This window comes from Herpailurus yagouaroundi, unplaced genomic scaffold (assembly GCF_014898765.1).
Source record: "Herpailurus yagouaroundi ecotype Mexico unplaced genomic scaffold, PumYag 197, whole genome shotgun sequence".
NCBI lineage: Eukaryota > Metazoa > Chordata > Mammalia > Carnivora > Felidae > Herpailurus > Herpailurus yagouaroundi.
The window spans coordinates 5,117,215-5,130,942 of NW_024412428.1; the positions used below are offsets into that span (position 1 = coordinate 5,117,215).

The 13,728-nt window shown below is 51.7% G+C and overlaps 1 protein-coding gene across 11 annotated transcripts in view; it reads left to right on the forward strand.

Annotated features, from left to right (window-relative positions):
* Positions 1-13,728, forward strand: part of LOC121012749 (phospholipid-transporting ATPase IB) — a 651,500-nt gene that overhangs the window by 605,691 nt on the left and 32,081 nt on the right. For 8 of the 11 annotated variants that reach the window (XM_040448061.1, XM_040448063.1, XM_040448066.1 and 5 more), the window contains 2 exons: positions 1,665-1,756; positions 7,734-13,699. In XM_040448061.1, the coding sequence (XP_040303995.1) occupies positions 1,665-1,756; positions 7,734-7,831 (190 nt within the window). In that variant the 3' untranslated portion in view covers positions 7,832-13,699. Of the gene's footprint in view, positions 1-1,664; positions 1,757-7,733; positions 13,700-13,728 lie in introns of those variants that run through there. The other 3 variants (XM_040448057.1, XM_040448059.1, XM_040448058.1) reach the window with 1 other exon arrangement.

Here is a 13,728-nt window from a genome sequence, read left to right on the forward strand (position 1 = left end):
CCCCGGTCCTAAAAGCAGCCAGCACAGGGAGCCCCGGGCACACTCACAGGCTCCTCCTCGTGTATCTGCTCCTCTCTGCCTTGTCCGGGCTGTTGCTCAGCAGAGCCCAGTGAGATTAATTTGGCCCGTGGAAGAAAAGGCCATGAGAGAATGGAAAGCCGGTGCCAAGGGATAGAAAAGGTGTTTTTCCTCATCAGCCATCATGCATTTTGCCAAGCTTAGCTAGCCGAGGCTCACCTCGAATTGGTGATGAACAAACATTGTCCTTTCAACTGACATAATCAGAAAACGTTCTCTTCTGGAAACTCAAGTGCAAAAGGAACTTCAGCTCAGAGAACTACTGAGAATACTTTGGGCCCCGCTCCTCCTTCAAGGCCCTTGAGTTGCTGTGAGGTCGACTCCTGTCAGGAGACCATGGTCTTCAGGCTCGAGGCTCATAGACGTGGGATGGGGGGGAATGTACTCGGACGGCCCGTGGCCGCAGCTCCTCAAACAACTTCTGTGCCCTCACATTCCCACAAACGGCAGATCGGGGCATATTTGTTTGCTAGGGTTGCCGTCACAAAGTACCACAGACTGGGTGACTTAGCAGAAATTTGTTTTCTCACTTCTGGAGGCCGGAAGTCCAAGATCAAGGTGTTGGCAGTGTTGGCTCCTTCTGAGGTCTCTCCCACTGGCTGGTAGATAGATGGCTGTCTTCCTTGTCTTCAGACGGTCTTCCTTCTGTGTGTCTGGGTCCTAATCTCCTCTCAAGAGGACACCAGTCGTGTTGGATTAAGCCCACCCTAGCGACCTCATTTAACTTAATCGCCTCTTTACAGACCCTGTCTCTAAATACAGTCCCATTCCGAGATTACTGGGGGTTAGGATTGCAATGTAAGAATTTGGGGGGATCGCAGTTCAGCCCATATCAGAGGGCATTGGCAAACTCCCACACACCAGGAACCTCCTGGGGCAAACAAAGTGACCTCGTAATGGTGAGAAATCAAAGCCCTTTGGCCTACCTGGGCAACTTTGAAGCACCCCCTTCTGCTTTATCAGAATAAACAAAAGCTACCCCAGAGGTCCGCTCCGTATTTCCTTACAGCGGTGGCAACCTTGGAGGGAACCCTTTCAGGAAAGGCGAGAAGAGCTCCTAATCCTCGTGTGTTCCAAGAAAATTCACCTTGACTTTCAAAATAACAATCAGGTTGCGCAGAAAGAAATCAGTCTCTCGCGGGGGCCCCAAGGCACCTCGGGGAGGCTCTCGTCCTGGTACATTTTACTGGCTCAGGGAGAGGCGGCTGCAGGTGGGACTAAGGCTTTTAAGGCATTTACCATAGAAACAGATCAGTGCTTGCAGAAGTGTTCTGGAAAGCCAAGGGTGTGCCTGGTATGAAAGGGCACTTGCGGTGCACTTCAATTAAGAGGCAGGCCGCGTTCAGAGGCGTTACGTACAGGACAGACTGGAAACAGAGCGCCTTTCAGAAGAGGGAGCAGTGCACTCAGGGTGTCGAGATAGCATCTACTGTAAATAATAGAGCTGCTGGCCAAACTGGACATTTTTCTTGACATGAGGAAGCCTTTTCCCCCGGTCTCTTATTTTGAAACCTAAAATCACTGGGTGAGGCATTTTGAGAGGCATCCACATGAACCGGGACTGACCGAGTTTGATCCACCTACAGGATGAATGAACGTGACCGCCTACTGAGGAGGCTCAGCAGGAAGACGCCCCCCACACTCTTCCGAGGAGGCTCCCTCCAGCAGTGTGTCCCCCGTAAGTAGCCCTCACCCCCTTTCGGTCAGCCAGACCCCAGTGACGCAAGGAAGGCGGAGGCTTCATTAAAGCATGCTCGTGCTAAGAGGGACGGAGACGCTTGCCAAGCCAGAGCCCCACATTTGGACGTGGAATTTGTGCATTTGGCTCCGGGCGAGTAAGGTGGAGTCTAGGTAGTGCCCTGGGACCCAATCAAATGCCTGAATGACAGAACCCTGAAACTTAAAATCCTGATGTGCTCGAGATCCTTCTGTCAGCCTCCCAATAGGATTTTGTTCTAAGGCTCAAGTGATATGATTTTTAAATCATTTCCCCCAAAGGTAGCAATGTGCACTCTTTTATTTCATATTAGCATGTTAATTAAAACAATGACGATCACCGGGGGGAAAAAAAATCTCTGTTCTCTTCCCAGGAAGGCTGCCTCTGCCTCTAGCGCTGGTGTCCCTACTCAACACCAGAGGCCAGGCCTGATTTCTGCTGAGGCACCTGACCCAGGCAGGGGTCAGTGGGGGTGTGCCAGACCCCAGAGGAAGGGTGGGAGGCCACGAAAGAGACACAGGTGGCACAGCTCACGGAGGTTGTAGGCCTATTTCAACAATCCAGCCACTTGGCTGGCCGCTGAGAGGTGTTATTAGCACAGGTTTCCTTGGGCCGGAGGGGGCGTCACCTGCCTTCCCCAAGGCGAAGCCTGTTGGCACCTGTCGTCTGTCACCTGTTTCTGCCCCTCTGAACCCCGCCTCTTCTCCCAGCACCCCCTCTCTCGCACATCACTTACCATCTCTTCAGCTGACACGTCTCTTGCTTCCTTTCTCTCCCCGAGTTGTTCAGGAAGGAACAGGAATGGTTTAGGAGAAGTGGAGAATTGTTGTGTCCGTAGCAACAGGTATTGAGGGTCTGTGTCAGGCTCCCCTGAGCTCCACCCATCAACAGATCTTCACAGACTTTCCAACAGAGAGAAGGACAAGGATAGACTCCCTCTCCTCACTTTCCCCACATGGAACACCAAGTTCCCTGTGGTGCCTCCCATGCCGCCCGTCCTGCCCCAGGAAGCAGGCAGTGTCCGCCCCGAGAGCACTCGGCAGAGGCTCAGGCCGCTACAGTAACTGGCAAGCAAGGCCCAGCGATCTGGGTCACAGCCATTGTCTCTCTGATCCAGGAGACAGGTTGAGTCAGGAGGCTTGATGGCGTGGTCCAGAGAGTGAGGTCTGCAGGGTCCCGCTTCTGGAGCTGGACTGCCTGGGGGTCCTGTCCCAGCAATGTCACTTTTTTTGTGTGACCTTACATCTCTGTGTCTACATCTGTAAAATGGAGATGATGTAAGAACTGGGTTCGGGGGGAGAATTAAATGAGATGGTTTATACCAAGTGCCTAGAACAGTGCCTGACACTATGGAGTCCAATAAAGGTGAGGTATTACTGGTTTTTTCTGCCACTAGGTGAGTAACTTTGGGCAAGTTACATATTTCTCTAAACTTCTGTTTCCTCCACTGGGGGAACAAAAGAATTATAATAATATACGTCTTACACACCCTCTGTGAGGCTTCAGGATGATGTGTGTAAAGCAGCTCTCTATAGCAGGCACAGAGAAAATGGACACTGATTCTGTAAATGATGATGTCTAGGCCCCACTGCTTCTCTAATAAATGTTTCAGAATAACCCGAGAAAGACTCTATGTGATGCATATATTGAGATCAAAGATCAAGTAAGAACTTTTGCAGAAGAGTCATAAAATATCCTACAACTGTTGAACGTTTTTCTTAACTCTCGGTGTTTTGAAGGACAAAAGAAAATTCTAAGGAACAAGTACAAGGAATAAAAAAAAGACCTCTAAAATCACGGCACGTTTTAAAAACACCCAGCAACTAATAGCAAGAAACCGATCGGTAACAGAACATTCTGTCAGTAACAGCTAGAGAAGGCCATCGAGCTGTGAGAAGTGGTCCTGGCCTGCGAGAAGGTCTGCGTTCTCCTCTTGGCCTCTGCTCGCCCGCCCTGGGTCTGTCCGTCAGCTGTCTTGGCCCTGTCTTCCCAGGAAACTGGAAGGAAAACTCTCATCTTGGCGGGATTTTTAGTTCCTTACAGGCCACCGACACGCGGTATTGATAACTGAGATCAGCACTTTCCTACAGTCTAATTTCCTTGTCATCCGCAAATGGGCTACCCCCATTTCTGTCGCTTTCAGGGAACTTCTACTTTCATGAAGCTGTTTTATCAGAGCTACTTAAGGGGAGTTTTATTCCAAAATAACTTTTAAAAAATGACATGATTTTATGGGTTTCACCAAATGTTCTATCAGAACACAAAACAACTAAGATGCTCCCCTACCCTTCCAACTCCTCTCACCTACCCCCTTCTGCCCCCAGACTCTGGCTGTGGCTGAGCATTTAAGGAGCAGATGCCTTGGGAAGCCAGCCAGGGGAAGTTTATGAGTGGGGTCCATCCAGGGCTTTCCCCACGGCCCCATCATTACTTTCTGGCTCTCAGGACTTCCTGACAGATGGAGCAGATCGGGAGAGGCTAAGGGTTGGAGGCTTCCTCTGAGCTCCCCATTTGGATGCAAATGGCAGCTACTTGTTCATCGGACAGAAGCTGGTGACCTGATGGGGCATCTTTGTTGGGCTGAGGGGTGCGGGCTGGGCGGGCAGAGGCTCATTGGGTGGTGATAGTCCCTGTGGCCCCACTAAACACTTTTCCCCTCACGGCCCTCGCTCCCGCCAGGCCTGGTTTCTGAGAAGACCATGTTGTTGTCTGTAGGAGGGGGACACCCCTGCCCCAGGGTAGCCCTCCCAGGCTGCCCTCCATTCCTTCTTGAGCTACACGGCTCACTTCATGTCTCTGTTGAGGCTAAGAAAGTCTAGTGAAGAAGGTCTTAGTGCGTCACATTCTGGAAACATGATGGTAGATGCAACCCATGGGAACTGCGGGACAAGCCCTCGGGGAGTGGCCTCTGGGAGCTCAGCTGACCCTGGGAGAAGAGATTTGCTACTGGACCAGAAGGTCCTCTCAGATGGACACCTGGAAGCCCTTCCCAGTCTGGAGTGGAGGGGGAATCCTGCCGGAAGGCCCTTGTGCCAGTGAGACAAATACAAGCCAAGGATGCCTTACAGCTCCAAGCTACATCTGTGTCCCAGTAGGCATGGGCAGGATATGAATGAAAAACAGAATAAGACAAGGCTTTTGCTCTTTGCACTTGAGCAAGGAGCAGACAATTCCACATGCTAAGATAACTTTCCCAAAAGGACACTCCCAAACAATGTTTCTGTGTCTCAAAAAGTCCCCTTCATTTCTTCCTCTCCACCAGGCACCTCCCCCCTCCAAAAAGCACATCAAAAAAGACGGGTAGCAGTTGTTCTACTCAGATGGATTGTTGAGACTGCCTCCGTTCTTTTCTGGAATGGAGGTAGAGGCTTCCTCCAGTGGTGCTGAGTGTGAATCGGCCCTGAACGAAGACGAGGGTTCTGTGGCCTGGCTGTAGTTCGCCATGGAAACGCCTGGCACCCATGTGGAGGGTTAGAGCTCTGAGGACACATGGACCTCATCTGGTCCAGGCCCTTTATTTTACAGAACAGTCAACTAAGAAGACCCAGAGAGCTTAACCCAATGTCCTGTGGCCACGTTACTGCCACGCAAGGACTAGAACCATCCTCTGCCTCAGGCCCTGGGCCTCAGGATCCAAGATGGAAGCAGCACAGGTGAGAAAGCCGCCGTCAGGGTGGAGAGCTCACTAGCCACCTGCCTGCCACCAGACGGGCTCGGGAAGAGCACTGACAGGGCGCTCCCATTGCTTGGGATCAGAGCCACTTCCCGGGTTGATGAGCATCCGCCTGGGGTGTCACGGCAGGCCACCGACAAGGGCTGCGTGGCCCCCTCAGGAAAACATGGGATGTTGACTAGAAATGTTCCTGTTAAAAGACCGGAGAGTGAAAAGTGTCCAAGTTGACCACAGAACACAGCCTTGTGACCGGAGGAGACGGTGTTATTGGCTAGATTTTGCTTTGAAACATCCCACGGCAAGGTGTCTGGTCTCAGACTACAGTCAAAGAGCCGCACAAAGAGCACCTTGTGCTGGAGGGGCCTCAGCACCCGGGAGGGAGGGAGCCGCCCCTCGGAAGCTGGGCAAGGGATGTCTCCTCTCCCCTGGCCCTCACCAGTCAAGCAACTCACTCGGAGGAAACCTAAATCAGAAGAATGGAGGAGAGAGGAGGCATTTCCTCTTCAGGTCCCGTGAAGCCGCTGAAGCCTCCTTGTGTGGAAAGCCATCATGAGAAAGTTCAAGTGCCCTGCACCCAGCACCCCCAGGGCCTCCCTCCCCAGGCCCGCTCCTGCATTCCAGCCCAGGGACCCCGCCTGCTCTTGGACCCCGCAAGATGGGGCTCACGCCAGCCGCCACATGGTGTGATGTTTTGGTTTGCGGATTTGGTTTTGTTAGAGATGGAGGTGAGCCAGTGGAAGAAAGCCCCCCCCCCCGCCCCCCGTGGAAGATTCCTTTCGGTTCTTATCCTTCCCTAGTTCTCCCTGTACTCCCACCCGCCCCTGCTGTCCAGCCCATGTCCGTAGCTGCCTCCCAGGCCACCTGTGCAGAAGAGCCCTGGCCTCCCAGGGTGTCCTTTCTGAGCCCTGGGGTTTACTCAGGTGGTGGCCGGGAGAGCCGGGAAGCCAGCCCAGGCTCAGAAAGTCTGCTTTATGAGAGTCTGGTTTACGCAGAGCACAAAGTCACCCTGCGCACCATCCCCACGAAGACGGCTATGCGTTGCTCTTACCTGTCCTTATGGTTCAGAAACTCTCCTTTGTAAGCCAGTGTCTTAGTAAAATAGTCACCCCCGCGAGGTGATACACGGCCACAACTTCTGATTTCTTTTTCTCCCTTGGAGAACGTGGCCGTGAACTAACATGTCCATTGATAAGTCATCCGCACACGTGGATGGGAGTGACCATTGTCAGACTTTTTACCGTGTTGTCTTCTGGTCAGAATGTCCAATCCAGCTGTGGGACTTCGCCATACCCCTGCCCCAGAGGAGTTAGCCAACAGAGACAGAGTCTTGTAGATGCTCCTTCTGTGGGAAGGACCCTTTAGGAAGGAGGGACCTACTCTGGGCTTTCGAAGGCTAAACCTCTCTTGGAACCAGAGGTGCAGGAGAGTGTGGGTCCTGCAGAAGTCCTGCCTGGGTTTGGCTCCCAGCCCTGCCACTCACTAGGTCTGTGAAATCACCCTGCTCCTCCGTTTCCCCATCTGTGAAATGGGAAGAATACTATCACCTAACTCATAGGGCTTTGGGGGAGGAATAAATGAGCTATTCGTGCATAATACATAGAACAGGCCTGACGCACAGAGCATTTAATAATTGTTGGAAGCTGGGGCTGGTGGTGTTATTATTATCGGAACTGATTGCAAGACCCATTCTTCCTGGGGGCTCTGGAATTTATCTTGTGATCTTTTTCTTTATGTACACAAAAATGAACACACTAATTTCTTATTACCAGTCCGCATCGGTCCGCTTGAAAAGTGGGAATGCCGCGAGCGTCACATGCGCATCGCCAGTCTTCGCTCCCGGCGTTGCTGGGTTGCTCCCCAGCCAGCCTGCCAGCTTCAGGCAGACTGGGACACTTCTGGAGCAGGGCAAGTGGCCTTGCCTCCCGGCTGGCGCTGGGACAGTGCAGACATGGACCAGTGACCTGCCGTTTATGCTTCCCTGGCTGAGCTCCGCCGCGGCGAGGCCGGCCCCCGAGCCTTTCCCATCCCGGCCGTGGCGGCCGGAACCGGTCAGGCCTCGTCCCACCCCGCCCCATACTGTGCCCACGTTTCCCTCCCGGGCCACGGGTCTGTCCGTCCCAGGCTCCCACCTACCCAGGGCCGGTGAGCCCAGTGTGGCGAAACTGAGCTCCCGTGTCCCAAGAGAGCATTTTCTTCTACACCCCGGGTGGTCCCCCCTCCCCCAGTTCTCCTGTCAACCAGTCCCCGTGTGTGTGCCTCCTGCAGATGGGTACGCCTTCTCTCAAGAGGAGCATGGAGCTGTCACTCAGGAAGAAATCGTCCGTGCTTACGACACCACCAAGAAGAAATGCAGGAAGAAATAAGACGTGAGTTGTCCTGATGGGTCCCAGGAAAGAGACGTGGTTTGTCGCGCCCGGTGTGAACCCATCTCTGCCCGAAGAGACTGGTGTCAGCAGCCAGAACACCATAAAACACATTTCCGTGGCCTTAGCCAACCGGTTTGTTAGTCACACAGTCCCTCGCAAACCTGCAGTAGAGCCCGCGGCGGAGGCCGTCTCTTCCCCTTCCCGTGTGTCCGCAGCGCTTGGCCTAACTTCCGTTCCCGTTGTTGCGAAGCATTCAGCTGTGCTCTGTGAGCCGTGAAATTGAAAGCGTTACGTTTCATTTAAACATCAGTGCTAGCGGTCCTGGGAGAAAGGCGAGAGAGTGCCATGCCCGGCTCGCGGAATGGGCGCGGGGGCGCGCTCGCCTCCTGTCGCGTTAACTCACGGAACTGGGTCCACCGGGCAGCGCGTAAACTGCCTTCGGGGCAGGCCGGCGTCTGGCTTTGATTCCTCTTTGGTTTGTATGACGTCGGCGTAAACTTCTCGACTGCGGTGAAATCGCAAACACGTCCGTCAGGGTGGTAAGCCTGAGGACGCTTATCGTAATGCGCTCCACGGGCCCGGCAGGGCGGCCGGGTCGGCGTTCCAGGATTCTCCTGCACCCTTCGCAGGTGCCCCCTGTGGCCCGGCGGGCTTCCCTGTCGCCGACCTTCTGCATGGCTGGCCGCGGTGCTCGGTGCATGGCCGCTGGTGGGCAACCAACCGAAATCTGCACTGTTTCTTGCTCTAGCGCAGATTCAGGCTACCGAGGCGAGAAATCCCCTCTTCCACACCGCCCTTTCCCTCCCGTAACTCCAGAAAAGAAAACATACCCCGCATGTATCCTGAGCGTCTGTCCGCCTCCTTCCGAGGACAGGGAAGCCTGCGGGGTCGGGGGTGGCAGAACGCCTCCGCCAGCCTGCCCCGGTGAGGCTCTCGGCGCTCACTCCCCAACCTCCAGGCCACTGGACCTTTGGCACCCATTTAAGCCAGACCCACGCTTGTTCTCTTGGGAGTTGGGAGCACATTTTGCGTTTTCGCTGCTGGGAAACCACTGAATTTATAGCGTGTCTCCCCGGAGAAGAGAAGCCCCTGTCACTCTGCCACTCTGAAATCGGAGAGAATGAGGGAATCCAGTGGGAGAGTAAGGGGCCCTGAGGCTGGCGGAGGAAGAAAGCCATCAAAGGAGAAAGCAAGAGGCAAGGACACAGAGACGCGGAGACGAGGACGCGGGGGGGACATTTTAGCCCAGTCTCAGTGGAAACCGGAATCGAGCCCGGAAGCCCACGCGGTCGTGATGATCTGCCTCATGCATACAGGAGGCTAAACAAGACCTTGACAGGCAGTTTTCGTCGAAAAGAATTCTACACCTTTCAAGGAAACGCCCTTTTCTATAGGGATGAGGTTTCCTTCCTTATCCAGTCGGTGTGATATACGGGCACCTCCCGGAAAGTAAAGTGTCCTGAATCTAAGGCAAGGAAGAGAAGCGCTGAGTCACTGACTTTGCAAACTGCGCAGTGCCACCTTCTAAATTTGGACGGAACTTGTGAGCCCTCAGGCATGAATGTCAGCACCTGGAGCCCTTAATAAATGGCCAGCCTGGAGGCACGTTCCTCTCCTCTCCGCTTTGGTTGCCAAACCAGATTTTTGGATGGCTTCACATAAATACTTCTGGGCAGCTGTTACTGCTTAAAATGGCACAGTGCTTCTGGGGATGGCTGTGCTAAATGGGGAAATAAAACAATAGTGCACTTTGCTTCCTTATCCTTTATTTTTGGAACATCCACATCTTATTGGGCATTGTAATAACTGAGAATATGATTTGCTTTGACTAAGAAAACTAATCCTTTACTTATGACATGACCAGGATTCAGAGAGGGCTTACAGGGAAGCGGAATGCCGTGAGGCTTAGAAAATGGCCCTTCCTTCTTCCCCAGGACGGTAAACCATTTTTAAATACTAGAACACCCGGTGACATGAATCACCGGAGGACTGTCATGCAGGAATTGCGCCCCCCAGCCCACAAAATGTGCCTGTAGTTAACGCAACAGACCAAGGTAAATGTCTTTATTGGACACCCACAGAGATGATGTCCTAAATACATAGGAGGAATGAAAATTTGAATGAAAATTTGAATGTGCGTTAGGCATCCTGACTGTTTGGTTTCATTTGGAACTAAGCCTGTCTGGAAAGGGGAACTCAAACTCATTCTTTGTCAAATACTTAGTTCTTTCTTTCACTTGAAGCCTTCCAAATTAGATTTGTGAATTACGGGGTGTGTGTGTGTGTGTGTGTGTGTGTGTGTGTGTGTGTGTGTTTTGTTTGGGCTTTTGTTTTTTTTTATTTTTTACATTAAAATGCAGTTCAGATTTTCTGAGATTTTAGTATATTTTCCAATTCTTTTGAAAATGGGACTAAGCAGTCTTTGCAAGTATGAGACATGCACACAGAAGAAACCACGAGATGGGATACCTTTCTGTTCTCTTATGCGGTTACGCCGTCTGGTAGCCAAATGACTAAATTGGGCTTCGAGGAGGAACAGCTGTCACTGTGTGCCGTGTAGTATTTAGCCGCGGCCAACTCGGGGGCTGTGTCGTTTGTCCCGTCTTCAAAATCGAGGTCAGAGTGTCACGCACAGCCCCTCCCCAGGGAGCAGGGTGGACTGGAGCAAGTTGCATACTCTGGCTGTCAGCTCAGTGGAGATGCCACATGGGACTTGTCACTCTGCCACATGGTAAGTGACATACAGGCTGGCAGGTCATACTTGGTCAGCACTACGGGGCCTGTTCCTGATTGGGCTAAAGTAGCAGCATCCACTGAGGCCCAGCCTCGGTCTGGGGTTATACACAGACTGCCGACTCTTAAATTTGAGTCCACGTTCCATTCCGGCTGACTCCGCAGAAAGAAAAGACTGGCCGTCCTATGCACTGAGTTTTGAGTTCCACTGCACACTCGCACGGGCCAGCAAGGGAGGCTGTGGCAAGTGCACATTAAGCGGGCAGGATAAGAGAACAGAATAAGCCAGCCATTTCTGCTTGGCTGTCTGGATTAGCACTTGGTTGCTGATCAGAATGGGCTTTGTCATCATTTGGGGATGTGGCTGACGTGTCCGTCCTGTCTCTGCGCAAACTGTTCAGGGCTTCTCGACCAGTGTTATGTTCTCCCATCTGCCCCAAATGTGATCATCTCGGGGGGAATCACAGAGCATACAAAGCCCGTGCTTTGGAGAAAGGAGGTGCTGTTGCTTTAACATTCGCGGAGTAACACCCTCAAACGTGAACCTGAGTTTTGGCAGAGCATGGCTGGGAACTCTGTTGACGTTTCCTTTTCCCTGACAAGGCTTCAGGTCTTGCTGTAGGGAGCTGGCAGTGGAAATCAGTGATAACTTGTCAAGAAGCGGTGAATAGTGAAAAAAAAAAAAGTGAGTATGAGCAACAAATGTCTGAAAATGCATATAGATGTACATATGACAGGCGCTAAGACTGAACTTTTTTAGAGAAAACTATCGTCTGTAATCTCCATTTGTTACAACAATGACCCTTTATCTCCTTTTTTGAAGAGAATCTTCTATCATATTTCTGTTCCTAGGAGTTTCTGTCTTAGACCACAAGTTGGGTAGAACGTTTGCAAAATTCTGCTGTAGGATGAGGTAGCCTTTCACCCTGGCCATGTGAAGGAAGTGCACACGTTTCAGCTGGCATCTGGATTACTACCGAGGGCCATTGTCCCAAAGTAATTCAAGGAGTGATTTTGCCTCAGCATTTGAAATGTAGACTTCATCTCCTGGGATCCGTAAAAATGGCGAACGGGGGGGAAATCTGGTTAAGCAGAACCCAAAATAATAACCTGGCAAAGAAATGAGTTTGTCAGGTCAGGTTCAAGGATGGCGTCCCCCATCACATTCGTTAAATACTTTCTTCGTGCAAATGCTTGTATTAGCAAATACAGTAGTGATAGAGATAGTGAAAATAAAGCCCTCCCCGCTAACGAGGGAAGGCATACCTCAGTTGGCTTTGTTGCTGGTTCTCCGTTGGCTCTAGGCAGTTGTCGGTCTAACTGTAGCCTTGGGAGAGATTATTTAGTCTCATCCTAGCCATTTTCCCATCCTTAAGGGTGAGGAGGATGGTTACAAGAGTTTCCAGGGGGTTGTAGAGGTGAGAGTCCAAGATATCCCCCATGATGATATGTTAAGAAGTATCTCCAAAAGGAATAGACCTGGAACACTCTACCCGATGGGTGGTATTCTTCATTTGTTTATTTTTTTTAGCATCCCAACAGAATGCTGTTGTCCAACAGTACACATTTGCTTCGATATTACATGAGCTTGATTGACTGCCAGGCCTCAACTAGCACTCTGTTTGAAGCTCTCCCTTAGCTTGTTGGGTATGACTGTGGCAAACCAGGATGCAGTCTTCGACAGGAATAAAAGGCCACGGAGGCCAGCACAGTGTTCGGAAGCTACAAAACAAAAGGGGGCAGAAAAGAGGGGCGGCTCACCCTGCTGTCCCGCCCCAAGCAAAATTCATAGCTGTTAACTCTGACAAACACCTCTGCTCCCCTGACTGAGGAGGGACAAAAGAGTGATTCTTTTGCACCTTGGCTGGCTCATTTTCAATGACAATCTCTTGCCCTAGTTGCCTTAGAGACACCCACCCTGCTCTTTCTCTCAGGCTCCAGACCAAGAAAAACACACTTACCAGATTAGCCCATCGGCATGTCTTCTGACCTGGCTAAAGAAAGAAAGGAGACCTATTCCTTTTAAAAGTCAGGAACTACGTGTCAGGTGGCTTTGATTTATGACAGAAAAAGGAAGAAGAAAGTTGAGGTAACAGCACTATCCAAATAACCCTGCCCAGGAAACTGAGGGGTCAAGAGAGCTGATCAAGAGCCTTTTATAGGCAAGCTCTTCTGTGTGGCAGAGAAGGGGCCAGAAGGAGGCGGAAAGCCTGAAGGTGAGGATGTGAACCCACCTCCAATGGGATTCGATTCAGTCATCTCCCTAAAGGTCGCCAAGCAACTACAGGTGGCTCATCGAGCACCGATTTCAAAATGGAAAAAGAAAATCGGCCCTGTCATAGGGTTTCTCTCCTTCCCACAAGGTCCCTGCACCGGTAGATACTTTCCGGGTTTTTCATGAATAAAATCAGCGTGTGTGCTGACACGTGCATTCCTCCACCTTCCTTCTCCCATGTTACCAATGATCGCTGAGTTCAGAAGCACCCCCGCTGCTTCCCCAGGGGCCTCCCTCTGCAGGGGCCTTGCTACCAGCTGCCACCCAGCCAGCTGCAGGGGTGGCGCCCTCCCCCCCACCCCCCCCCCCACCCCCCACCCCCCACCCTCCCATCCCCGGGCCTGCCAGGAACAGCCGGGTCTACAGCCTGCCCATGCGTCATCGTTCCTGCAGGTCCCTGAATTGCTGTTTGAATGTAGCATCCTTGTGGTGTCTTTCTCATGCAAGCAAAGCCACGTGCCCTCCTGTCTGCTGTCACATCTGTGCTCAGATTGCCTAAATATTGTTTGCGACAGGGAGGTTTTAATCTGGTTATACAGAGGGAAGCGGGGCTGTGGGGGCACGTTTAATTGGCTCCCAGCAGAGTAGCGAGCGCGTCTGTGGAGTGTGGGGTTTTTTTGTTCCCTCCCTCTAGAAGTGTTACCATTTTCACGTCCTATTAATGTCCTCTGGTTGTTAAATTACAGCAGCACATTATAGCCGAGCCGGGTTCCCTCCTGGAGTGAATACAAATGAAGGGCATTTACTTGTATTTTTAGAGGTTTTGGAAAGTGTAGTGATTTGTGGCTTTGATCAATCCTGTTGACTGGTATATGTCTGCACAAACCTGTTTCAAATAAATCTTTTGTTAAAGTAAATGATTGGGCCGTGATTTATTTTGGAATCT